Source organism: Betta splendens, chromosome 2 (genome assembly GCF_900634795.4).
Source record: "Betta splendens chromosome 2, fBetSpl5.4, whole genome shotgun sequence".
Lineage (NCBI taxonomy): Eukaryota > Metazoa > Chordata > Actinopteri > Anabantiformes > Osphronemidae > Betta > Betta splendens.
The window spans coordinates 17,114,777-17,139,014 of NC_040882.2; the positions used below are offsets into that span (position 1 = coordinate 17,114,777).

Consider the following 24,238-nt stretch of genomic DNA (forward strand, 5'->3'; position numbering starts at 1 on the left):
CTTAGCCTGAATGCCACACAATAGTCTAATAACACATGTACAGTCACGTTATCTGCATCGCTATTGTTATTTGATCACTCATCTCTTGATATTTAATGCATCAGAATCAGCAGGCCAGGATCTGTTTGCTCTACCTACCTCTGCTTGAGCTGCTCTACCAGAACCTGAAGCAGTTGTCTGCCAAACCACACACCTCCAGCCCCAGCCTCGGCCTTAACGTGAGTCCCTACGCCAGCGTGTTGCTTGTTTATTACATTGTTAGAAACGTCATGTTAACTTAAGATCAAATCAACCTTGATTCCTTAAATCCTGGCTGCTTGATTCCTTGACAAAGTACCAGTTTTAGCATTTATATAATGTGTTTTGCCACTTTAACTAATGTAATGTGTAATCTTCCTGTTGGGATGGTTGGTTTGAACCTGAAATTAATATTAAGTATGTCACAGTTTTGTTTTGTTTTTTTCACTCCCCCCATCCCATGCAGGGCTCCAGAGACGACCTGATATCAAACAGTTCCTCAGACAGCAGGAGAATCAGCACCGCACTCGATAGAGACCACAGTGAGTTCAAAACCGCAAATATTGTGCAACATCTATGCCCTCTTCCTGTTTATGCATCTTCCATTATCATCACTGCGGATTCTTTCAGCACAATGGTTACAAAGCAGTTTTTATGTAACACACAACTTGATCCATTAATGGCACTCTGTCTGAAAGCAGCGGCTGCATGCTAGGCATGTGCCACTAAGAGTATGCTGTATGTTTGGGTTGTTCTTGGGATACGGCAGCAATGCACTATAGCACTTACCCTTTTTTTCCTCTGGATAATATTATTAATATGATGGAGATGATGCTGTTAAGAAGAAAGCCAAGGACAAAGATTTAACAGCATAACAATATTCAGAGCCAAAGGGCAGTTAACTTAAAGTAGCTTTCTTTTGAGTAAATGTTTTAAACGTGTTAAAACTGAAACACTGACAGATTGAAACAATAAAGAATGAAATAATCCTTTAAAGGGTTTTTGTGACCCACAGGAGACCGATTTAAAAAAAGGCTGGTTAAAATCAAAGCAGACTAATCTGTGCTCCACTGACCCCGCACGCTCTTCCCATAGTGCAGTTCAGTAGTTTCCTCTCCCAAGTGGTCTGGCTGGGGTTATAGTTCTCAGGCTTCCCAGAGCTGCTTCTAAGCCACAGAAGGCATTATTCCTCTGGTTCACCCATCCTTGCTAACTCACCTTCTAATGGATACATTAACAGTCTGTGCAAATATTGTTGCCACCGAGCTTGTGGGACTTTAGCCAGTGAGTGTGCTGTTGCGCTGCTATCATTTGATATGAACAGTTCGCCACTGTGTGGATTGCAGGTTTGCCGGCTCAAAATGGGCATGTTGTGAGGAGAGAGGACTCCAGAGGCTCCCTGTTTATGGACCCAGGAACACCAGACAGCCTAGAGGTGAGGAGCTGAAGTACAGTACTTCACCACTTTATTCAGCCTGACACATACAGTATGCAATGAGGGGAAAATATATTTTATCAGTTTAAAAGTCCCTAGGAAACTAGTTTCAGACATTCAAAACAAACACAAAACCATGTTTTGCCCATGGAAGATTATGCCTTCACCCATTGCTCTCCCTGCTGCAGCCGCACAGTTTGTCTCCATGCAAAGTGACCACAAGCTATTAGCTCTTTGAGCAAAAGTATGCTGCCTCTTCAGTCTTACTTGTTTCTAATCCTCTCTGGATCCTCTCTAATGCCACACAATGCGCTTTCCATGCGCTAACAGAACAGAATGCCAAGTATGTAACCCAGAAACAGCTGAGATAACACCTCTAAGATTACTTAAATGCCAAAGCACACAAGAACATTTTCAACCAAATGTTTTTTCATAATAATGACAAATATAGTTCAGGAAAAACAATATCTCTTGTTGCTTTTGAACAGTGTTAGTGCGTTGTATCTGTGTGAGGTGTCTGTGTCCGAAGCCCACTAACAGTATGGATCCAGGACCAGCACATGAACCCTACGCTGTTCCAGCTGTGCAGCTCTGGCCCATTAAAATCACATGGAGATTAAATTATACTTGTATTGCATTTGCTTAATTTATTGCACGCCAAACAATATTACTGTTTGAATTCCACTTTGAGCTGGGCTTTCCATTATTTACTGAGCGAGACGTGTCTGGACAGAGCGTTTTAATGGCAAACATGAGCAGCGCATTCACCTGAATACGTGCATCTGCAGGTTCACTTACAGCACATTATCAATGATTCAATCAGCTTTCAGCATAATAGACACAACAAATAATCCTACACATGCTGGTTGGCAAAATGTCAACCCAAAATACATAGCAATCTGTCATAGCTTTGAAAACTGATGCATGTAACTCATCTGGTGGTGGTGGTTCATTTAGTTTTAATTTCCACCCTTTTTGTCTGTTGAATTTGGTTCCAGCTGCAGAGACGTTGCTCTACTATGAGCAGCAGCCCCCTGCCCTCCGCCAGCAGACTGGGCCAGTATGAGATCAGAGGCCTTCTGCTGTCCTTCCTTCACATTGTCAAGACCTTATCAGAGGGTCAGTGCTGAACTTGGCTAAAAATGCAACATCCTGCACGTTGCTAAGTCTAAAGATGATGCGCTCGTCTTTGTCCACAGACACTCTGATGGCCTACTGGAGCAAAGTCAGCCCTCAAGACATCATGAATTTCCTCACTTTGCTAGAGTGAGTCACATAAGAGCTTTTGTTGTAATGACATGCTGTGAATACTATGCAATGCTGTAGTCTGGTGTTGTACATCAGTCAATAGATTTGTGTTGTAACTGTGTTGTACTCTTTCTCTGCCAATAGTCATTAGTCAGCTGTTGTTTGACAAATATTGTTTAGTGTAGCTGACACCATGCTGAACACAAAAGGAAAGACAAAACGTAGAAAATACACTGGAACTAAATCATTATAAAAACAGAAAAAACAGAAACTACTTAACATATATACTATAAACACTAAACGTGAACTACTTGTAATGAGATACAAACTCAAATTCAACACTGCTGCCTGTGGATTCAGCTGTTTTCTTCTCTCTACAGGATTTGCCTGTCTCAGTTTCGGTACATTGGAAAGAGGAGCATTAGCCGGTAAGTCTGAAATGTCTACCACACTATTGTTACAACCTCATTTGTCAAAGATGCTTTATCTCTCAGAATTTGAATACTGGCCAAATTGTCAGCTACAATTGTATAGAGAATTTACTGTATGTAGTTTTCCAGATAGTGTTCGTAGTTTGATTAATCAGTGCTCTGCAATTGAAGAAACAATGGTCTTTGTTTTGTATTGAGGTTTACATATCTGGAGATCAGTCAACTGTAACATCTCACCCTCATATCTCTCCTCTTACACTTTCTAAGAAATAATTTTACTCCCTCCCAATCTCTCTCCTACTGTGGATTGTAATTCATACAGGAATCCAGAGGTTTGCATGTCGAAGCTGTTTTCCTCGGACAGGAAGTCGCAGACGATGCCGGCCATTCGCTGCAACCGAGCTAGTCTCATGCAAACAAAGCTCCATCAGTTCAGCACCATGGAAACCTCCTTCACTCTCAACATAGGTAACGGCACACACCAGTAAATATGCAAAACTAAGGGTGAAACTTTTAGAAACGCTACCCTGGGGTTACAGTCGTGTCAGATTGTTTTTCTAAAGAAATGTTTGAGAAAATACTACAAAGACTATGCAACATTGATGTTGACATCTGGATTTAGAGTGCTTTACTTACTGTAAGTTGCTCCAGAAAAGACAGTTTTAGTTGCCACACACTTGCCTTAGTGACGTCTGTGGAAAAGCAGCATTGTCAGAAACCTGCTGCTGTGTTACACAAGGCAAACAAACTGATTCCAAGCCAATCTAGTCAATGGGCCCCAGGCTGTTCTCAGATCCTGTGATTATTATCACAGTGACAAGACCAGATCTCTGCGTGTGACGGTAACATGACCTTTTAATTTCGGTGCATGAAAAGATGTTTTGCTGTTTGCATAGTGATACAGGGGAACCAGGCTGTTGCTCAACGTTCATGTGAAGCCATACCACAAACACAACTGAGTGTCCACTGTCCATTGTACTGCCACTGTTTCTTGTAACGTAACCTTCAGTTTGATGCCATGCATTAATAAACAATGGATCACTTTCTATGTGAACTGTTTTTGCAAATTGAAATAGTGAATACCAGCCACTACAGTAAAATGAAAAATAATTCTGATCTTCACTGCAATGCGTGTTTGTTACAGGAACAGGACCCTCTGAAGCAGAAATCAACCATCAGGCTCTTCTGGAAGGAAATATCTCCACAGAAGTTTGCCTCAGTGTCCTGGACGTCCTCTCTCTCTTCACTCAGTGTTTTAAGGTCAGTACAGACACACACTCGTACACCCCTAACTCGTACTGCACCACTGCATTTCCTCGTTTCCTGGCTTTTTAATCAAGGCTTTCTCCGTGTGTGGGTGTTTAACAGAATCAGCTGCTGGACAGCGAAGGTCACAACGCTCTGATGAAGAAGGTGTTTGACGTTTACCTGGCTTTCCTCAAAGTTGGCCAATCAGAAGCTGCCCTCAAACACGTGTTCTCGAGCCTTCGAGCCTTTATTAACAAGGTATGCTGCATGCTGACATGTTTAGAATTGCTCCAAAAGTGAAATTAACGTGCCTCGGATCGTGAGGTACATTAACAGCCAGCTGTCTTCAGTTGAAGAAAGCTGAAAATGTTTTGCCCACACCTACACAGAAAACATAGAAGCAGTTTGAGATCCACAGATTTTGTAGAGAAAAAAACGGCAGATGCAAAGAACAGTTTGTTTTCTGTGTTGTTGTCCATAGGCGCGTTTCCTTTTTTCACTAATTATACATACATTCCAGTTTTGCCTGAAAGGCAGAAGAGGCAAGCTCGAACATGACTCGCTGTCAGATTAGCGCGGGAGCGCATGTACTGCAGTTCCCAAGGGAGAAAGCCCCCCCCTTCCTATTATTTCCTATTAAACCTCAGATGGTATCAGCAGTATCAGTGTTGGCTACTTGCGTAATGAATCAGAGAAGAGCAGGCTGCTCTGTTCTGACAAGTTTCTTCTGAGTCAGAGTAAACAACACTTAAGATAAATAATGAAAAAGGAATGTACAGTCATTTTGCATTTATTGCATTGATATTCCACAATATTTCTACATTGATGTTTTGGCACTTTTCCTTTTTTCTTCGCTTCATACTGACAGTGTTTCCTAATCTCACCTCTGCCTTCTGTCGGCCTTTAATACACTAACACGTTGTCCCCCCAGTTCCCGTCAGTGCTGTTCAAGGGCCGGGTGACGCTTTGCGAGGCTCTGTGCTGCGAGGTGCTTAAGTGCTGCGTCTCCAAGCTGGCGTCGGTGAGGGCCGAGGCGTCTGCCCTGCTCTACCTGCTGATGAGGAACAACTACGAGTACACCAAGAGGAAGACTTTCCTACGCACACACCTGCAGGTACAGCAGCAAAGCCACATGTGAGACAGAGTTTCTCCTAAAGCCGGCTATTCTTTTCATAGCAAATATGAAGAATTTTGTGTTTGAGCTGTATAAGGACTGAATCCTGCTGAGTGTCTGGCTGGTCTAGCTTTCCATTAGCACTCACTGGACAGGTCAATACATGGACCATTTAGAGCATTTGATGTATTTATGTTTTTCTTCTTCTCCTTTTCCTCTTTCATCTGCCCTCCCGCCTCCTTCTCGGCTGATTTCAGATCATCATTGCCGTAAGCCAGCTGATCTCTGACGTGGCACTGACCGGCAGTTCGCGCTTCCAGGAGTCGCTCTCTATCATTAACAACTTCGCAAATAGTGACAAGGCGATGAAGGTATACAGCAGATGTTAACATAACCACCTATCAGAGGACTAAGTACAACATACTGTGACGTATTTCAGAAGCTCAAAAGGTTTAAGGGAACAAAAACAGCGCAGTAAATAGATAATAATAATCATTCCATTTACTGTAAGGCTGCTCAAACGCACTAGTACTGTAGATCACATTTTTTAAATCTGATTTTATAGTTTAAGACCATAGAATTATGTTTAGCAGACAGTCATCATAACAGACATCATAAAAGGCAAAGTTGTTCTAAAAAGACAAAAATGTTCTTCAAAAAGTCAGAAAAATTGTAAATGTTGTTGAATTGTAATTTACATTTTACCCAAACTCCTATAAACTGAGCCACACATACAAGCATATGTTCTTGGAGTTACTATATTTATGATAATAGACAAAAGACCTAAGCATTCCACACATCCATCTGAGAGTGTCTCTCGAGCTGAGCTCCCATCACTCCCAGTCCAACCGCATTCACTGTTATTCTGTATCTAATTGTGTAACAGTAATGGACGTGTGGGAACAGTGGAAATGTTGCAGAAACACATTAACATTATACATTAACAAGCCATGAAAGTAAGACTTGCTGCCTCACAGCAGGTCTCTTCTCTACACTAACTAACCCTAGTTACTGCAGTCTTTTTTATCTGCAGTTGTCCAATCATGAGCGCTAATTGCATTCATCTTCACCATTTTCATAATCAAGGAGATCCCTACGAAGAGGTTTGCAGGCATGCAACCCTTTGTTTTACTAATTGCATTCTGCCAGTTTCTTGGTTCCAGGCAGTAGCTTCTGGCTATCGGGGTCAAGTTTTACAACATGATTTGAATATTTCTGCTCATTGCGTGATGGCTGTACAGTACTGTATGTGCTCTGGGTTTTGCCTATGATAATTACAACCAAAATACTTGAAGCGATAGCAAACAAAACAGTTTGGACAGTTGAAGTCTAGCAGCCTGGGAAAGAAATAAACATGGTGTGAAGTGTCCCTGGTAACATTAGACTTAAGCTGTTTTTAAATGTGTGCACTGTATGTTTTTGTAGTACTTTTCACCTGAAGTATAGCCCATTATTGTTTCTTAAATACATTGCAATAACAGCAGATGTGCTGTGATTTAGTTAATTTATTTAATATATGTGATATATGAACATCCAGGACCTTTTGTAAAGAATCTATCTGATCAGCCAAAGTCTAAGTGACTTAAGTGACAGCAGGTTAATCTCGTACCATTATGCACATGTCAGTGGCAGTTGACAGCGGGGAAAGGCACCAGCATCTGCAACTCGTAAAAGTGTGAGTGAATGTTGTTGCACTAGAATGAACCCAATCATTCTGTACCTGTGTACATGCGGTAATAGTAATAAGGCCAGTAAGTTTATATGTGTACAGTAACCTCCTCATCTCACAACCCCCAGATTGTAAGTAAAGAGAACTAAATCGTTGGATGGTGTGGGCTGTGATGAGCCCACCTTTGAAGATCAGGTCTATGCATGCATTCATGCTTCCTGTGTTGATGTCTGCTTTCGTTTGCTTATCTCTGCATGGTTCAGTCCACAACATTCCCCAACGAAGTAAAGGGTCTGACAAAGCGTATCCGCACAGTGCTGATGGCCACGGCCCAGATGAGGGAGCACGAGAAAGACCCCGAGATGCTTCTGGACCTGCAGTACAGCTTGGCCCGGTCCTACGCCAGCACTCCTGAGCTGAGACGGACCTGGCTGGACAGCATGGCCCGAGCACACTTGAAGAACGGAGACCTCTCTGAGGTATCAACAAAGACACAAAGACACATTTTTTTGCTTTGACTTCCCATTGTGGCCTGTGTGCTCAGTGGGCACCAACATTACTGGCATGTGCTCTGTTGACTCAAAACAAACACTTTGCAACACCGTATGGGGTTGTTTATGTTTATGAACCCTGATGGGAACATTCTAAGCACATAAATAGAGCACAGAATAATTTATATACAAAAAAGAATAGTTTTATGCTTGTGTTTGATCAAAGGTCATTATTCTTTTTGTTGTAATATTTTTTTTTTTATTTTGGTTATTTTTTGTGTTTGTTTCACATACAAGATATAAATACATCAAACATAAAAACAATCATTGGCTTGGCCTTTGATAAGTTTTCTGTGTTCAGGCCTTAGTGTAAGACTTCATGAGGGTGTGGCATACAGTACACACACACCACACAGCGAGAGTGTGACTCATACTGTAACACTTCAGTCACTTATGTTGCTGAGATGCCAATAATGCTACACTCTGTGAATATGTGACCCAAAAGATGTTTATATTTCAGTTTATTCCTGACTCTCTCTTTTTCAGTTCTCATATTTCCACTTTTGGTTTTGTATTTCTGCTATTTAAACCTCCATGTGTTTGTTTGTTTGTTGTCTCCACAGGCAGCCATGTGTTACGTGCATGTGGCTGCATTGGTGGCAGAGTACCTGCACAGGAAAAGTAAGGCCCTGAACTTAACTACACTCTCACACACACACACACACACACACACACACACACACACACACACACACACACACACACACACACACACACACACACACACACACACACACACACAGGCACACACACGAGCTGTTGTTGTCAGTTGGTGATGTAGTTACTAGTCACACACGCACACACACACACACGCACACACAAACTCTTTGTTTACCTGCTATCCTTCGCCTGCTGCATTTCCAGTTGACCAAAAACAATGGTACTGCTACAACAAAGGAGTTAAATATTAGGACTAAAAGTACATCATTAAGCTTCAGCAGTAAATGCAAACAGTCTCCACAGAGTCTCATGGTGCTGCAGAGAGATTCGCCTGCACTGATGATAAAAGCCATTGTGTGTTTGTTTTTTTACTTCACTGTGGTGACATGAGGGACAAATGTTGTTAGCGCAGAACAATGACTTCCAGTTCAATAAAACCTCACCACAGTGTTTTCTTTTTCACTGTTACTACAAATGAGGTAGTTTGTTGTGGAAGAACTATATTTTTAATCTAACACTAACAGCTAACATTTGTAAATGTATTTGGTGTCCCGATCTAAGGTAGCATCGCACGTAGAGTCTCTGCATTATGTAGTTGATGTTTAGTGTCACGTCATCCTTCATAGAGAACAACAACGTAATGCTAATAATACTACTAATAATAATATGCTTTGTTCATTTGCCAGAGTTGTTTCCCAGTGGCCTTGCAGCTTTTAAGAAGATCACTTTAAATATTGACGAGGAAGCAGCAATGAAGGAAGACACAGGAATGCAAGACGTCTATTACACTGAGGTGTGACGGCAGTTGCACAACAAATAAACATTTTAATCAACCTCTCTTTTAATCATGTAGATCAATTATCCAGCGTAGCTGTCATCAAGTACCTTGTTTTCATCATGAATGTCTCGTCAGATTAGTAGTTTTGTCACTCATTTGTTTTTTATGACAATATTTGATGATAATACTGTGAATTGGCTCATTGGTTAAGCAGAAATCTGTTACTCTGCTGCTCTTTAGGAAGTGCTGGTGGAGCACCTTGAGGTCTGTGTGGAGGCTCTGTGGAAGGCCGAGCGCTACGAGCTTATCACGCACATCGCCAAGCTTGTCATCCCCATCTATGAGAAGCGCCACGAGTACGAGGTACAGTAGCACAATCTCCACTCGTACCAAGTCTTCACACGTCTGCACGTAAAGGAACCGCCCCAGTGTTGCAGAAGAAATATGTTGTTGGAGCTCCTCATCTCATTTTATGACAGACACTTAGTCCATCAGCTACATCACCAGTTCAGTTCATCTCAGTTCAATCCGCTTTTCAGCTAGAACCAAATCACAACAGAAAAACCTAAAAGCAATTTGCATATAGGGACAAATAAGATTAATATTACCTACAGTAAACATAGTAGTAGTATTACGATGTTGTCAATACTGCATCTGGTTCAGTGCCCAAGCTGAATTTTGGCCAGCATTTAATTAAAAGGAACCCCACCCAATTGTCTGCATACCCATGTCTTCAGACTTTCCCCACACGCAAAATGATATGTGTTTAATGAGTTTAAACCTTTGATGTTTGTCACAGAACCCTGACAGCAGGAACGCTTTAGCACACTCTGTTTACGGGCCGTGAAATACCACCATGTCATATGCACATATAAAATGTCAAGGGTAAAGATGTATCAGTCAAATGCCATTAATGCTTTAAATCAACGTGACCATACAGTAACACACATGGATGTTAGGTTCCTGGCAGATCATACCTACTGTAATGCTTGCACTTGTCTCTGCACGCAATGACTACATGTGCCAATAAACAAACATTTACCGCACACTCCAAGTTCGATCCTATCTGTCCTGTTTTTCCAGAAACTGAGCCGACTGTACGACACCCTGCACAGAGCCTACAATAAGATCATGGAGGTGATACACTCAGGGCGCAGACTCCTTGGGACATACTTCAGAGTTGCTTTTTATGGGCAGGTGAGGCCTGGCAGCGTCATTTGTTTAAAGTCCAATCGCAGTGACCACACTGTTTGTTATTTGCACTCTGTGAGGACATTTTTAACTGCACGGCGCTGCGCTGCATGCAAAAGGGTTTACGGAAACTGGTTCTGCATGTAAATCACGTAGGTGTGGGCACGAATCACAAATGATTGCATCGAAAATAATCTGAAATGTGCTGCCATGTTAGCACGGCAGCAACATTTTAGGAAGTAAAAACAAACTCCCACATCTGCAGAGAGCTTCAGGCTCAAGTAAAAACAATGTATTTATTAAGGACAGCACAACTCAAAGTCATTCATACTGTTTCATAGGAGCAAAGCACCAGTAGTGAGTCATCATGCTTGATGCTTCCTGCACACAATTATCCCACGCATCTGCTTTGCTGCCTTCAGATGACTCTACGACTTTAAATAATTGAATTACACTGCTTTCCCAGTAGCAGCCATGATGCATGGTATATCGTCTCTCAGTGAGAGACATCAGGCTGACAATTGTCGCTGAGTTGCACAGTCAAGCAGCATTTTTTTTTAATGTTGATATGGCCCACAGTGAAAAACTGGATAGAGAGTCAGTTTAATCATATCATATATTCCTTTTTTTCTCATATTCATCATGGCACTTTTGATTTCCATGAAAACAAAAAAACATTTCCAGATGTATTTTGAACTGTTGGCCTGTATAAATCAAAGGTTCTCCCAGCATGCGGCAGATGACTAACTGAATACAACTGTGTATTTCGCACAGGGCTTTTTTGAGGAGGAGGATGGGAAGGAGTATATTTACAAAGAGCCCAAACTCACCGGCTTGTCTGAAATCTCTCAACGGCTTCTGAGCCTCTACGGGGAAAAGTTTGGCTCCGAAAACGTGAAGATAATCCAGGACTCAAACAAGGTGCAGTGGATGAATGGAGGGTGGGAATGAATAGTGTTGATGTGTTTTCAGCCAATTTTCCTGTTTACATACAAAACATGAATATGTGTGTGTGTCTGAATATTGTCCGGGGGTGCTTCACGCTTCAGAAACTCTGGCTGTTTGACTAGGCAGCACATGTAGCATCCACAAAAACCTTTGATAATGTCCAGTTTAAGCTTCTTTTGGGTCATTTTATTATTATTGCTTTGTAACTGGTTTGAACCAGAGCTTTAACTCTACCACCCCTAACATCTGATGTCTATATTTTGTTATTGCCCCTGTTCAGGTAAACCCCAAAGACCTGGACCCAAAGTTTGCCTATGTGCAGGTGACCTTCGTCAAGCCCTACTTCGATGAGAAGGAGGCGCCAGAGAAGAAGACCGACTTCGAGAAGTGCCACAACATTAACCGCTTTGTGTTTGAGACTCCGTACACACTGTCGGGCAAAAAGCACGGCGGCGTGGAGGAGCAGTGCAAGAGGAGGACGGTGCTCACGAGTACGTCACACGCGCTACGATGACGTCACACTGCCTCAGCTTAGCATGTGTGGATGGGTTTCAGTGTGTCCATAAACAGGTTCCCATGTGAGCGCTGGCGGAGGTCTTTCTTCTGTTTATACTGGCCAAGTACTGATTGAGAGGTCCCTTCCACAAGTCATTAAATCAGAAGTGACCAGAAAAACTGGCATTTTTAGTTTACTTTTTTCCACTGAAGTTTTGCAGAAGAACACTTAAATAGTAATTAAATTAAAGTAAAAAGACTTTAAATTTGAATTGTTTCCAGTAGATTTGTAAAATGCATGTTTTAGATGTAGATACATATTTGGAAACATTTGTCCCAGGAATAAGATCTGTGGATATATCTGCTTTTGCTGTAAAGGGCTCGATTGGCAGAACGAGGAGCGATTACAGGAAATAACCTCGCTCCATGTTTATATGGGCACTAAACTGATGTTTTAAGATAGGCTTTAAAACCTTACAGACGCCAGTAACGCGTGGGGGGAAATAACCTCTTCCATAGTTTGAAATGACACGCTGTATGTCAAATCGCCTCGTCCAGTTTAATTGATGGTTCATGCATAGTCTTCCTCCTGGGACTGTTTATATGTGCAGGGCTGTGACCTCCTTAACGGGGGTAACAATAAAACAGCTGCTGACTGCAGCGTGTGGCAGCTGCCTAGTGGGATCCCTGAGTCCACCTATTGAAACCTTGCTGGCTTATCTCATACCCCGAAGCAGCTAATTGTTTTATAACAAATACAGTAGTCATCATGCTGTGCCAACCTTTGATAAAAAGACAAAATGCATTTGTTACTTAGAATCATATTGTTTTCGTAGTGCACGGTCTCATATTTACTTTCACCTGGAGATGCATGTTTGTCTGTGTTCAACCGGTCTCACTGTTATTATTTTTCATCTGCAAGCACGAGCCGACATTGTTTTGTCTGTCTTCCCGCCCCCAGCCACCAACACCTTCCCGTATGTGAAGAAGCGAGTGGAGGTGATGGGGGAGAAGCAAGTGGAGCTGAAGCCAGTGGACGTGGCCATAGACGAGATGAAGGCGCGGACGGCGGAGCTGAGCAGGCTCTGCGCCAGCCAGGAGGTGGACATGATCCAGCTGCAGCTCAAGCTGCAGGGCTGCGTCTCCGTGCAGGTGACCGGTTCCAGGCAGCGAAGTGAAAGATAGCACACCTGATGCGTGTCGAATTGCTCGCATTCAATTCAAACGCTTTCATTAGCGATCCAGTTGACTGAATCACTGTGAAAGAGGTCACAACAACCTGTTTTGTGGCAGGTGAATGCGGGTCCCATGGCCTATGCCAGAGCATTCTTGGATGACAGCAAATCCAACCAGTCTGGAAACAAGAAAGTAAAGGACCTGAAGGATATCTTTAGGTATTTGTTTTTCTTAAACATAGCGGCCTGTTGATTTTCACTGTTAGATCCTCAGATTCTCCCTGAATATTTCCTTTCTTGTGACCTGAACCGCCTCTAACGTTCTTCTGTTGATTTTGATGGTTGCAGACGCTTTGTGGAGGCGTGCAGCGTGGCCTTGGACATAAATGAGCGCATTATCAAAGAAGACCAGTTTGAGTATCATGAGGGCCTGAAGGCCAACTTCAAAGAAATGGTGAAGGAGCTGTCAGACATCATTCACGAGCAGGTACGTAGTAGCTGACATGAAACAAATATGTGATGTAGTGTGGTTTTAGACCCATGACGCTCTGTAACAGGCCAATACTAAGGCTTGGTTCCCAACCATCAATGAGCCAAACCATTGATTACAGACCTTAATGGTACTTGGTTACCTGGATCCAGGTTTGTACTGGTTATTACCAGTTACCAAACAGTTACCCCCCCCCCCCCCCCCCCCCCCCCCCCCCCCCCCCCCCCCCCCCCCCCCCCCCCCCCCCCCACATATTCCTTCAGCTTTGTTGTGTTCTGCTGGCAGTGGAAGGATTGGATGTGTCTACGCTGCTGCTATGTTGAGTCATATGTAAAAAGCTAAGAAATCGGATCCTCGTACAGTAAATGGCCAGTAATGCGATGTGATGTGATGAAATGTGATGCACACGGAGCCGTATTCTCCCACTAAGATACAGTAATCATCTGATTTTAGTCACATTTCTCTTGTATTTTATCAAAACTGTGTAAGCAATCAGAATCAGGTGCGATATAAAACAAATAGCAGGTTCAATAACTGTACTGACAGAGTATTATCTGATGATTTAGCAAACACTTTGGATGTGACCATTTGGATAAACAAAGGTGGGAGTGAATAATCAATGGTTGCATCAGGAAGTAGTTCTAACTTAACGTCAAGCAATCACTTTATTTCCTGTTTTAACACCCAATTAACCCTCACACAAAAGCCAGTCAGTGGATTTCAGCCAACTCGAAGCACAGAGAGCACGATGTGGCAGTCACTTTGTATTTTAGGGAAGCGACACAATTTCACTGTTACAATTTCACTGATTGTATTCACGTAGCAGTGCAGCTGTGGTATCTCAGGTTGTGCTGGGTTTGGATGGTGTATGACACAGGTGTCAAACTCAGGCCCTCCTGCTGGTTTTCCGACGGATCCCCTTGTTCAGGCGTGTCCGTTGGATTCTCCAGCCTTGGCTGACTGAGGGTCAGGGGGATCAGTAGTAGCTGGGATAGGGAGAGTTTGAAAACCAGCAGGACAGCGAGGACCTCTGTGTGACCCCCCCTGGTGTATGGCTGATTGTGTAAGGTGTTGCTGTCACAGCTGTTACTCCTTTGTGTTTCACCAACTAACCCCTCTGACTTCTTCTCTCCACTGTGCTGGCCTTAGCTTTAAGGACACTCAGGTAATGTGATCGCAGAGATCTTTGAAGCCTAACTCGCCTTATTGTTCATTTGGATTGTGGTGAAATGTGAACATTATTTCAACCATGTCATCCTGTTCCTCATAATAAAGCAGCAGTGGGAGTGGACGCGTTTGTACAATTGTTACCTAATTATTCAAATTAGTGGAACTGAGCCAATGTGATCCCATTTAAACACAGAGACTTTAACAAGGCTTTAGAGGTCAAACATGGATTTGTCAGGTGTCATTATTTCCTTTTTGCACAAACGTGTCGCATCACGAACAGATGCTAAAAGTATTTAAATAGAAGACTTTCACTGGTATTATATGAAGCTGTTTCCAATGCAAATAAGAGGCGGCTCTAAACAAATTATGTGTTTGTGCACGCTTGCTCCCTGTTGAGCCCTGGACATTTGAAATTATTAGGGCCCAAATACATTCTTAGCGTCGCCCGACTGCTTTTACTGTACATGACTTAAGGAACGAGCCAAGACTCAACTAAACAAACACGCCTTTCAAGTTTCTGACGCTAGTCCATCTCTTTGACTTGGGCTTCACGCCCGTGGTTGCAGCAGTCAGACCTGTCCTCCCCAGGGCAAAGATTATCAACAACATGAGTAAGGAATGTTTGAATCTGTTGAAGCAGGTCACATTCAGAGTGAGTGAGTGCGTTGGATGGGATCCGTTGTGCGTCACGTCCCGTGGTCCCATGTATTCCAGCTGAGTGTGTCGACCCGTATGAGCGGTTCGTCTCATCCTGTCTGTGCTTTGCTTTGCTTCCAGATCTACCAGGAGGAAATGATGCGTTCGCTGCTGCAGAACTCCCTCCATGTGTTTAGTGCCATCAGTGGGACGTCCACTGACTTGGCCTGACGCCCATCTCACCACCACCACCACCACACAGCCTCATGTAACCCCCACTCCTCTGATAAGGACCTAAACAACAAGATGTCAAACCGATTTCTGCCATACTACGCTTGACACCATGTCAAGCTGGAAAAACTCCAGATCGCAGCAGCTACCTGTTAATGCAGCATGTCCAGATTAGCTTTCATGCTATCAGGTTAGGTTGCACTGCACTTTTTGCTAATATGAATTTCCTACAGTACTTTCTGCCAAGAATGCAGCCTGTTGCATCTATGCAGGACCCAACGGTCCCAGGGTCCGGACGTGACATCGTAACATCTAATCATTGTGTACCGTGTAATAACCCAACTCAGCTAATTATCTTGTACCAGGTACATAAGCAAAGATCAGGACGTGGGTTATAATACGGGCCGCAGCACATTCCACACAGCATGACACGCTGTGATGAACAGATAAACACAGAAAAGGTGCGTGTGGGGCTGACTTACTTCTCTGTTTGTTTAATGCCAAACAATACAACCACTCAGTGTGTTACAAAGTTAAAAAAAGGCCCGGCTCTGGATAACTGCACCTTTTACTCACCGTGGTCCCTGGTCCCTCTGTGTGAATGCCTCTGACATCCTGCCACAGTTAAGGAGCCACCTGGCTGCTCGTGGTCTCATTAGAATAAAGATAAAAATTATTGATCCCACAGTGGAGAAATTCAATTGCTGTTCAACTCGCTTCTTAAGAAGTTGATCACAGATCGTTGCCATTCCCACCTACAGCCACCGTGCATGATGTGAGGTCTGCGTATTTTAAAAGTAGCTCTGTTACATTATATTTGTAAAGGTTTATTGGTTCTAATGAGCTCTGCATTGCAGAAGTAATGAATAATGTGAAACAGGGGAGGAAATACTGAGATTAAAAATCTGTCAGAGCTTTGAAACAATCACAGTATTGTACGCGTGCAGGCTCCCTTTAATTAAACAGTGTTTGAGAAGACAGTGACGTGAGTAGTCAGAATGAGGAGGTCCTCTCACCTGGGTTTAGATCCAGTGCCTTTGTAACACGTCTTCTCAAAAGACTCAAAAGAACCGTCACATGCTGGTTATTCACAGTATTTCACAAGTGCTACACTGAAATGAGCTGATGAATGAGTAATATAATATAGCGGATGTACAGATTTTTGTTTCCGATGCTGTAAATTCTATCCACGTATGTTTGTATGTATTTATATTTGTAACATTTTGGAATCAGTCCACATCTGTCTGAGCAGAGATTTTTTTCTCTTTTGTTCGCATTTTGTTGCATTGTTTACTAAAGGTGCTGCTGCTGCTGCTGCTGCTTGTTGATTTTACTCTGTAAAGCCTTTTTCCAATAAAACCTGGAAATCATCAAGTGAAAAAAAAAAAACTATTTGAAAAGACCCTCGTGTGCAAATAAGGTCATAACACAGGAACAAGTGGGGAATTGGTCAGTGATGCAGGCCTTAGGCTCAGTCTGTTCGTCTTCAGGGGTCAGGGTGGGTCAGGGATCAGCGCACGTGAAACCGCGGAGGCGCGCTTTCGGGACGCGTGGGTTGCGCCCTCCTCAAGCACCGCGGAGTGTGATGAAACCGCACAGGCCCGCACACGAAACGTTACCACAAGACACAGCTGTGTTTTGGTGACAGTGGTGACAGTGGGGGAGGGCATGTGACTACGTTCCTGTATTCACAGCCCATTCCCACGCAGACCACCAGCCCTGATGCTCCAGTCTCGTGGGGGCGAACCGCTTTCCCATTTCCAGCTTTCTCGCTTTCTCCTCTGACACTGATTGACACTGATTGCGCTGCGCTCACCGTGAGACTACTCCCTGACGTCACAGCCCGTTCCTCCCACTCAGACTCCGCCCATCCCGGTACTCTCCGCGTGCGGCACGGACGCACCGGGGACTGAGGTGTTCGCGGCGGCGGAGTTCACTTCCTTTTTCTTGTCACCTCCGTCGCACCTTCCAATATTTGGCAGCGGACATTCGTTTGCGACTCTTCCAGGGAGACACGTCCACTGTGACTGCGGCTGCTTCTGCTGCTTCTTTACTGTGGACTACGAGAGGAGTACCTGGAAGGACGCGCTTCTTCCGGACGGACTAAATCCCAAGACGCCTGAGGTCGACATGGCTTCAGCTTTGGAGCTTTTGACCGCGTTGGCTCTCGCCGCCTTTCTCTGTAATGCAGGTAAATCAGTACTCATCGGTACACGTTCAGTCATTCATTCATGGTACTTTAGAGGCTTAAGGCTGCTGCCTCCGTAATCCACCTGTGACACCAAAGTTCAATTACAAGGCGCAATGACGCAGTGACTCCTGACATACAGTATTCGACGGTGTTTAACTGACCTGGGTTTTTTCTTTTTTTATGCTGTATTTATTCATTTGCTTACTTGTTTGTTTACGTACGTCTTTAGTCAACATATTGTCAGATTTAACAATAAATTTAACATTTAACAACAAATTCAGGCTACACTTTCATTTTCTCCGTAGACCTGATGTGCGTTTGAACCTGTCCTGAACAACAGGTTTATTCCCGTAGAGGCATTCATTTTTTCCACCTGTATCCTGTTATACAAAAACACTTCCAGCGGAAAATTGTTCTCCTATAATTTTTTAAACGGTCAAAACCAGAAAGAATAAAATCGTTCCTTATATTTTGCGCTTGCGCTCTCTTAATAATGTGGTATTACACATTAAAGTAATTGTAAATAAATTAATACTGTGCGTGTCAAGCTTGATTCCAGTCAAGTAATATTTACTCAGTATTGTTCATGGCAGATTGAGCATAAATAACTATTACCGCCATTGTAGAAGAGACGCGCAACATGTGTGCGACAAGCACGTTGAGAAGCGCAGGCTGAATCGGTCCTGGTGTTTATTGTCTGAGCTAATGCCGCCCTCCAGGGGAACTCCAGAGCATGCCCTTACCTTTTATTATAACGCAGTGGAAATCTGGTGCTATAGGTCCAATGTCAAGGCTTCAGGGCCACTGCTACAAACCTAAACACAAGCTTTTATGTTGTTTTTCGTGTTTATGTGTGTATTTAAGGTAAGAAATGTCCAAACAGGTAAAACGTTCTGAATGTGGTTATGTCCTTGGTTCTTAACTGTCCTGCAGAACGTCTTCCTCCACCTACAAAGCTGTCTTATGAGTGGCTCGACACATTTACCGTGAACGTGTCCTGGTCCTGGAAGAGGCCCAGCAACCTGCCAGAAAGCTGCAACATCAAGTTTAAATACTGGAGGGAGCCCGCGACCTTGCTGGTGAGTCCCGGTGATGCTGGTGTATTTATGGTGAGTGGAGGTAGAGAGGCGTTCAAACCCTTGTTGTTTTCCAGGAAAGAAGACTCACCCCATGGAACTACTTCACAGAAAAATGCCTCACAGAAGAAAACCAGTCCAGTGACTGTAACTACACCATCAAGGCCACTAACGCCTCGCCCTGCGACGGCTGGACCGACAGCCGACCCGTGAACCCAGCGGTTTTCACCCCAAAGCCGCGAGGTAGAAACCTGCAGGCCACGTCAGCGTTTCCTCTGCCCGGACGCTGCCACAGCTCACGCTCTATGCTTTTTGTGCCCCACAGCCGAAGTGGTGAAGGGCTTCAAATGTCTCTTTGAAGCCGGGGGGATGAACTGCTCCTGGACCCGGGTCGATCCGTCTCATGAGCTGAACCTTTCCTACAGGTGAGGATTTTCACACTTTCCCACGTTTGTGCTGTGATTCGGACTTGTTCAACTCGTCGACCTGCCCTTGAATAAAGTAAATGCAGGAGCTTGCAGCATAAATGTCTGAAACATCCGGCCTCAGCATTGCATGAGCAGAAATCTGCTTCCTGGCCTGGTGATGTGGTTAATTGCATTAAGTCGGGCTTGTGAATAAATCTAGAGCATCTAGTGGCCGCACAAGAGCCTTCAACAACAGCCAACATAAACAAACCCAATCACGCCTGTGCTGGATTTGTTAAACATACTGATATTAGGATTTACCATTTCCCCATTTCTGGTCATTACAGGGTGTGTGGACAGGCTAAGGAACTGAAAGGATGTGATGGATTTTACACAAGTGCAGCGAAGGAAGGTTGTTACTTCAGCGTTGGTGACGACACTGACATCTGCGTCCACGCTGCCACGGAGGCCGGGGCCATGACCTTTAAGGCCGTGCAAGGTCAGCGCTACCCTCGGGGACGGGAAGGCGGTGTGGTTTCAAAATGTGGGGGTCTGAACGCCGGCTCTACGCTTTGTGCGTGTCCTCAGGGTTGCATCCGCCGAAGCTGAGCGTCGCCGAGCACGGGCAGAGCCTCCACCTGAGCTGGCCGCCGCCGGAGGTGGGGAAGGCCTGCGTCTGGATACACGAGTTCTGCTTCACCGAGTGCGCTGAGGAAAAGGAGCGCTCTCACGTTCCTGATGCGCGCACGTGCCGGAACATCACCAGAGAGGGGGGCGTGTTCAAGGCGCAGGTCCCGTACGACAAGAACTGCCGTTACGAGTTCTGGTCCCGAGTCCTCACAGACAAGTACTGCCCACAATTATCCAGCGACTTCGGCGCTTCTGTTGTTTTCGGTAAGTGCCTGTAAAGTCTTCCTTGCCACCTTCACTGCGCACGAATGCAGTGTGCGGCATTCCCATTTTATCGCGGTCGGGGATCGTTCCGCAGGCGGAAAAGACTTTGACTCGGGCTGTTTGTAACTGTTCCGTGTTGCTGTGGGTTCTGGCTCATTGGTTAATCACAGGTTGTGGCTCCTTTTAAGCGTTACCTGTCACAGATCAGCTTGACTGGTTTGGACCTGGAGTTTCCCCCACGGCCGTGTGTGTGTGTGTGTGTGTGTGTGTGTGTGTGTGGAATGGAAATGCAGCAGGCGAAGGATAGCAGGTAAACAAAGAGTTTGTGTGTGCGTGTGTGTGTGTGTGCGTGTGTGACTAGTAACTACATCACCAACTGACAACAACAGCTCGTGTGTGTGCCTGTGTGTGTGTGTGTGTGTGTGTGTGTGTGTGTGTGTGTGTGTGTGTGTGTGTGTGTGTGTGTGTGTGTGTGTGTGTGTGTGTGTGTGTGTGTGATACCAACCCGTCAGACTTGTCTGTTTAAGTGAACTCCCCATGGGATCATAAGCTCAACTTTTTAATGTCTTTTAACAATTAAACCCACAGTTACTGAGTCTCTAAATAACGTGTAAAATGTTTGCTGCTGCAAAATTGCAAATAATTGCAAAATTGTTTTCTAACATTTTTAATCAACATTACAGTAAAATGCAAGACTTATGTTTGCTAACTTCCTCTAGGAAGTTTAAAAAAATGCCCTTATAATATATAGCTGAGCTAATTTATAATATTTATTCTTATATTATAAGAATATTATTTACTTATATTGAGTCTTTCTAAATTTAATGTTATTCTAATCTACAAATTACTTTTATATTTAAAAATAACAAAGCACCCAAACACAAAGTGCCTCCAAGCTTCTGAATAGTATCGTTAGATTCATCAAATGTGATCATTATCATCAGATTCTGATGTAATGAGGAACTGATGCTTCATGCTGGTTTCTGTGGGTTTTCTGTGTTGAAAGCTGAATGACTGACAGCATTGTGCTGCAGTCTAAATATTAGCCTGGTGTCGCCCACAGGTGTCAACGTGCCTACCAACAGGATGCAGACGGTGGCTGCCATCATCGTCCCCCTCATCCTCTCCGTCTCCGTGCTCCTGGCCTGCTACTGTTTCAGGAGGTACGCTCGTCCACGTCTGTGTGAATTGTTTGCAGCGAGTTTTGCAATCGCTTTCAAGAGGGCATGTGTCGTAAAGGCAGGTCTCAGGAAACTGTCTGAGACGCTGAGAGCCCGTCGTCGACACCGTTGCGCCACCTGAGCCGTGTCTAACGGCTCGTGTTGACACGCGGCGGGTTGTGGAACAGTCACCGTGATCGCTGACACGCGTGTGTTGGTCTGTTTCCAGGCACAGTCACATCATTTTCCCCACCGTACCGAATCCCAGAGTCATTCTAAAGGAGATGATGAACGGGAACAAAGAGCTTAAGGTACAGTCAAGGATGAAACATGCACGCTCCAATGACCTACTGCTCCACTCTCCTCATAAACCCTCTCTGCACCTTTGTGTTCCGCAGTTCCCAGCGGGGGACGTGTACATGCCGGAGGCGGAGTACACTGATTCCTTAAAACTTGTACAGGAGAACTCTGACCCAGGACAAAAGCTCTGACGCAGCAACTGCAGGGACCTAATACACAGACGGAACTGGACTAAAAGACTGGATCTTGTATATTTACAGAGTAACTTGACCGACGGGCTGGGAATCGCCTCTTCCAGGTGAACATGTGTCTGGAGCAGGCGTCGCTGCTGACCAGAGTGCAGTTCGGGATCTCGGCTGCGGCCCAGCGAGGGCTCCGGCCCCAGCGATGGAGCGATGGAGTCGCTCCGGAGGCCTCGGCACTCGGCGCTCGACCTCGATGCGCTCAAGGCCGCGGCGCACCTGCGAGCGCCCGGACGAGTGCAGGAGTAAAAGAGGCGGCGCTGGTCGGCGGCAGGCGCTGTTTACAGGAGCGATGAGGCGCCCGCGGAGTTAGCGCCTCCGCTAGCGGACAGGAAGTGGCGCTCCTGACCTCCTCCACGCGTCCACCCGCGAATGAGGAAAGGAAACAAAAGCTTGTTTGTCTGGTTGTGGGGTTGTGGCTGCAGACGTAGCCTTCTAAGGAAGCGAACTACTCAGGGCCCAGACTCGTCGCGAGTCTGTGCGTCGCTGTGACCTGGAGAACGACCTGCACGAATGTTACTGATGATGTCAAATGACTTTAGATATTTTGGATGAAGATGATATTTGTACAAAGTCTTGTTGAAATGTGATCTGAGTGTATTTTTCAACCCTTCTATGCATCATCAGAGTGATAAAGAACAGTGGGGCTTTATCTGAGGATACAGTATGTGAACTCGTTAAAACTTGGCCTCGCTCGTTATCCTGCTCTTTTTGTTAATGTTTTCATCTGTTTTCTTTAAAAACGCCTTCACTGCGACACCCTTCCTTCCTTAGGTTTTGGTTGGTCAGCTTTGCACTCAGTCGTGTTTGTTCTCTGTGTTTGTTTTAAAGGTCCATGCACACGCTTTTCTTCCATGCCAAATAATGCAAAAAAATAAACCTTGATGTCTCAATAAGGTGTCTGTAACCTTTAATGCCAAAAGGCTCTGTAGACTTGTGTTTTAAGCTCTCGTCCACATGCTCTGTTTTAGGGCTGTGTCGCAAGCCAAGTTGATCACCACACCCCTTCGAGGAAGCGCACAGCCGTGATCCGCCACGGGGATCAAAAGTCACGGTCACTGAATCCACTGTAACAGCGAAACTGGCTGCCTCGTCCTCGTAGTGGAGTTAAACCATATGTTTAATCCAAAATCTGACTCGTAGTCGAATGGGGGGCTTTTGAAGTGGTTGCACTTCAAATGATCATACTGCTGTTAAATGTACATTCCTTTGCTCCAGAGGTGAGCAACAACTCTTCTACGAGGCAGATGTGTGTCCACAGCCTCCAGTGGCATCAGTTTGAGAAGCAGCCTCCTCGCGTTTCGGTAGCTGGGATGCGTCAGCCTGTATAAAAAAAAGGTCACGTTTACAGCTACAGTAGCTGATTAGATAAGCAACACATATGTTAGACTTAGATAGAACTTGCCATAACCCAAATTCACAGGTCTAATTGGGCTACGACACACACACGACAGGCTCGGTAGTAACTAGAAACACAGCTGACTCTCACATCTTGCAGTTGTAGCCAAATTGCATGGCAGCACCTTGCAACACTGTCTCTGTAGCTGTTTGCGTCAACTGTTCTAGCAATTAGCATTCCTTGCACATGAGGGAAGCTAGATTATACACAAAAAAACATCTGGAGTACATACGTATCAATCATGCATCGAGCATGTACTTACGTTTGGGGAAGCAGCAAGTGGATCACGTCTTGTAGGAACGGAGCCCTTCTTCAACCTCAAGCCCAGTAGTAAATTTACCCTCGTTTTCAAAGCAGACGGAGGTGAAATGGTGTCAGGACCTGTGCCAGCACCGGTCCATTTACAATAAAATTAATCCATAAAGTTCTCCTTTGTTGCTCCGCTGGTAAAAATGAAAGTCTGCGATGCTGGTTGGAACAACCAGCAAACACAAACAACTTTGTGAACCCTAATGGCCCCATGTCAGTTCGTGTCACGGTGAGTGACTGAAACATAATGTTGCAGGTACATTTAGGGGTCCAGGTTTGTCTGTGTGGGGCCGGCGCTGGTTCTCGAAGTAGACCGTCTGCCAAATTTGAACCCGATGGCTCCTGGACCAGGTTGGATATAGTCGCTAAATCTGAAATAGGCAGGAAGTGTACTTCTACCACACCAGCAGTGTCTTAACATGAACCAGGGATTGAAATGAATGTACCAGAATGTCCAAAAGGTGAATGTGCAGGGACCTGATGACCACATTCAAACGACGAGCAGATGTGCGTGAGCTGAACGGTGTTAAATGACCCAGATGTTCCTCCGGAGGTCAAGATCTGATCGCTGCTACTGGATTTTGGCATCAAAGTTTTAACACGGTTTAAAAAAAATCATCAGGTGATGTGGAACCTCTGGAACAGCAGCGGCGGCTTCTGACGGCCGACCCCGGGGCAGCGGCCGACCCCGGGGCGTGCTGGCTGAGCTGGCTCCTCCTACGGTCCCACGGTCTCACTGTGACGCGTGTGCGGCCCGTTCGACCCGTTTCAC

At 44.8% G+C, this 24,238-nt stretch overlaps 2 protein-coding genes and 1 long non-coding RNA gene across 6 annotated transcripts in view; 2 read left to right on the forward strand and 1 right to left on the reverse strand.

The window, feature by feature from the left end:
* The window catches only part of dock11 (dedicator of cytokinesis 11), a 40,372-nt gene extending 23,510 nt beyond the window's left edge, over window positions 1–16,862 (forward strand). For 3 of the 4 annotated variants that reach the window (XM_029128155.3, XM_029128163.3, XM_029128177.3), the window contains 22 exons: window positions 105–218; window positions 485–560; window positions 1,365–1,453; window positions 2,452–2,572; window positions 2,653–2,719; window positions 3,082–3,129; window positions 3,455–3,600; window positions 4,277–4,392; window positions 4,501–4,638; window positions 5,312–5,494; window positions 5,752–5,865; window positions 7,427–7,642; window positions 8,278–8,335; window positions 9,061–9,167; window positions 9,393–9,515; window positions 10,236–10,349; window positions 11,118–11,264; window positions 11,572–11,782; window positions 12,748–12,938; window positions 13,080–13,180; window positions 13,310–13,448; window positions 15,399–16,862. In XM_029128155.3, coding sequence (XP_028983988.1) covers window positions 105–218; window positions 485–560; window positions 1,365–1,453; window positions 2,452–2,572; window positions 2,653–2,719; window positions 3,082–3,129; window positions 3,455–3,600; window positions 4,277–4,392; window positions 4,501–4,638; window positions 5,312–5,494; window positions 5,752–5,865; window positions 7,427–7,642; window positions 8,278–8,335; window positions 9,061–9,167; window positions 9,393–9,515; window positions 10,236–10,349; window positions 11,118–11,264; window positions 11,572–11,782; window positions 12,748–12,938; window positions 13,080–13,180; window positions 13,310–13,448; window positions 15,399–15,488 — 2,709 coding nt within the window. In that variant the 3' untranslated portion in view covers window positions 15,489–16,862. Of the gene's footprint in view, window positions 1–104; window positions 219–484; window positions 561–1,364; window positions 1,454–2,451; window positions 2,573–2,652; window positions 2,720–3,081; window positions 3,130–3,454; window positions 3,601–4,276; window positions 4,393–4,500; window positions 4,639–5,311; window positions 5,495–5,751; window positions 5,866–7,426; window positions 7,643–8,277; window positions 8,336–9,060; window positions 9,168–9,392; window positions 9,516–10,235; window positions 10,350–11,117; window positions 11,265–11,571; window positions 11,783–12,747; window positions 12,939–13,079; window positions 13,181–13,309; window positions 13,449–14,600; window positions 14,617–15,398 lie in introns of all 4 variants that reach the window. The other variant, XM_029128169.3, reaches the window with a different exon arrangement.
* Window positions 16,863–17,007: 145 nt separating this feature from the next.
* On the forward strand, window positions 17,008–22,654 carry LOC129603228 (uncharacterized). Its single transcript, XM_055503491.1, has 9 exons — window positions 17,008–17,679; window positions 18,613–18,758; window positions 18,833–18,998; window positions 19,081–19,180; window positions 19,510–19,661; window positions 19,751–20,056; window positions 21,120–21,219; window positions 21,446–21,527; window positions 21,615–22,654. Exons 1-9 carry the CDS (start codon window positions 17,619–17,621, stop codon window positions 21,705–21,707), a joined length of 1,206 nt encoding a protein of 401 aa, XP_055359466.1. The 5' UTR covers window positions 17,008–17,618; the 3' UTR covers window positions 21,708–22,654.
* Window positions 22,499–24,212, reverse strand: LOC129603230 (uncharacterized). Its single transcript, XR_008692952.1, has 2 exons — window positions 23,420–24,212; window positions 22,499–23,081 (listed from the first exon to the last, which is right to left on the reverse strand). It is a non-coding gene; the product is annotated as an uncharacterized LOC129603230 (long non-coding RNA).
* Between the last annotated feature and the right edge of the window lie 26 nt (window positions 24,213–24,238).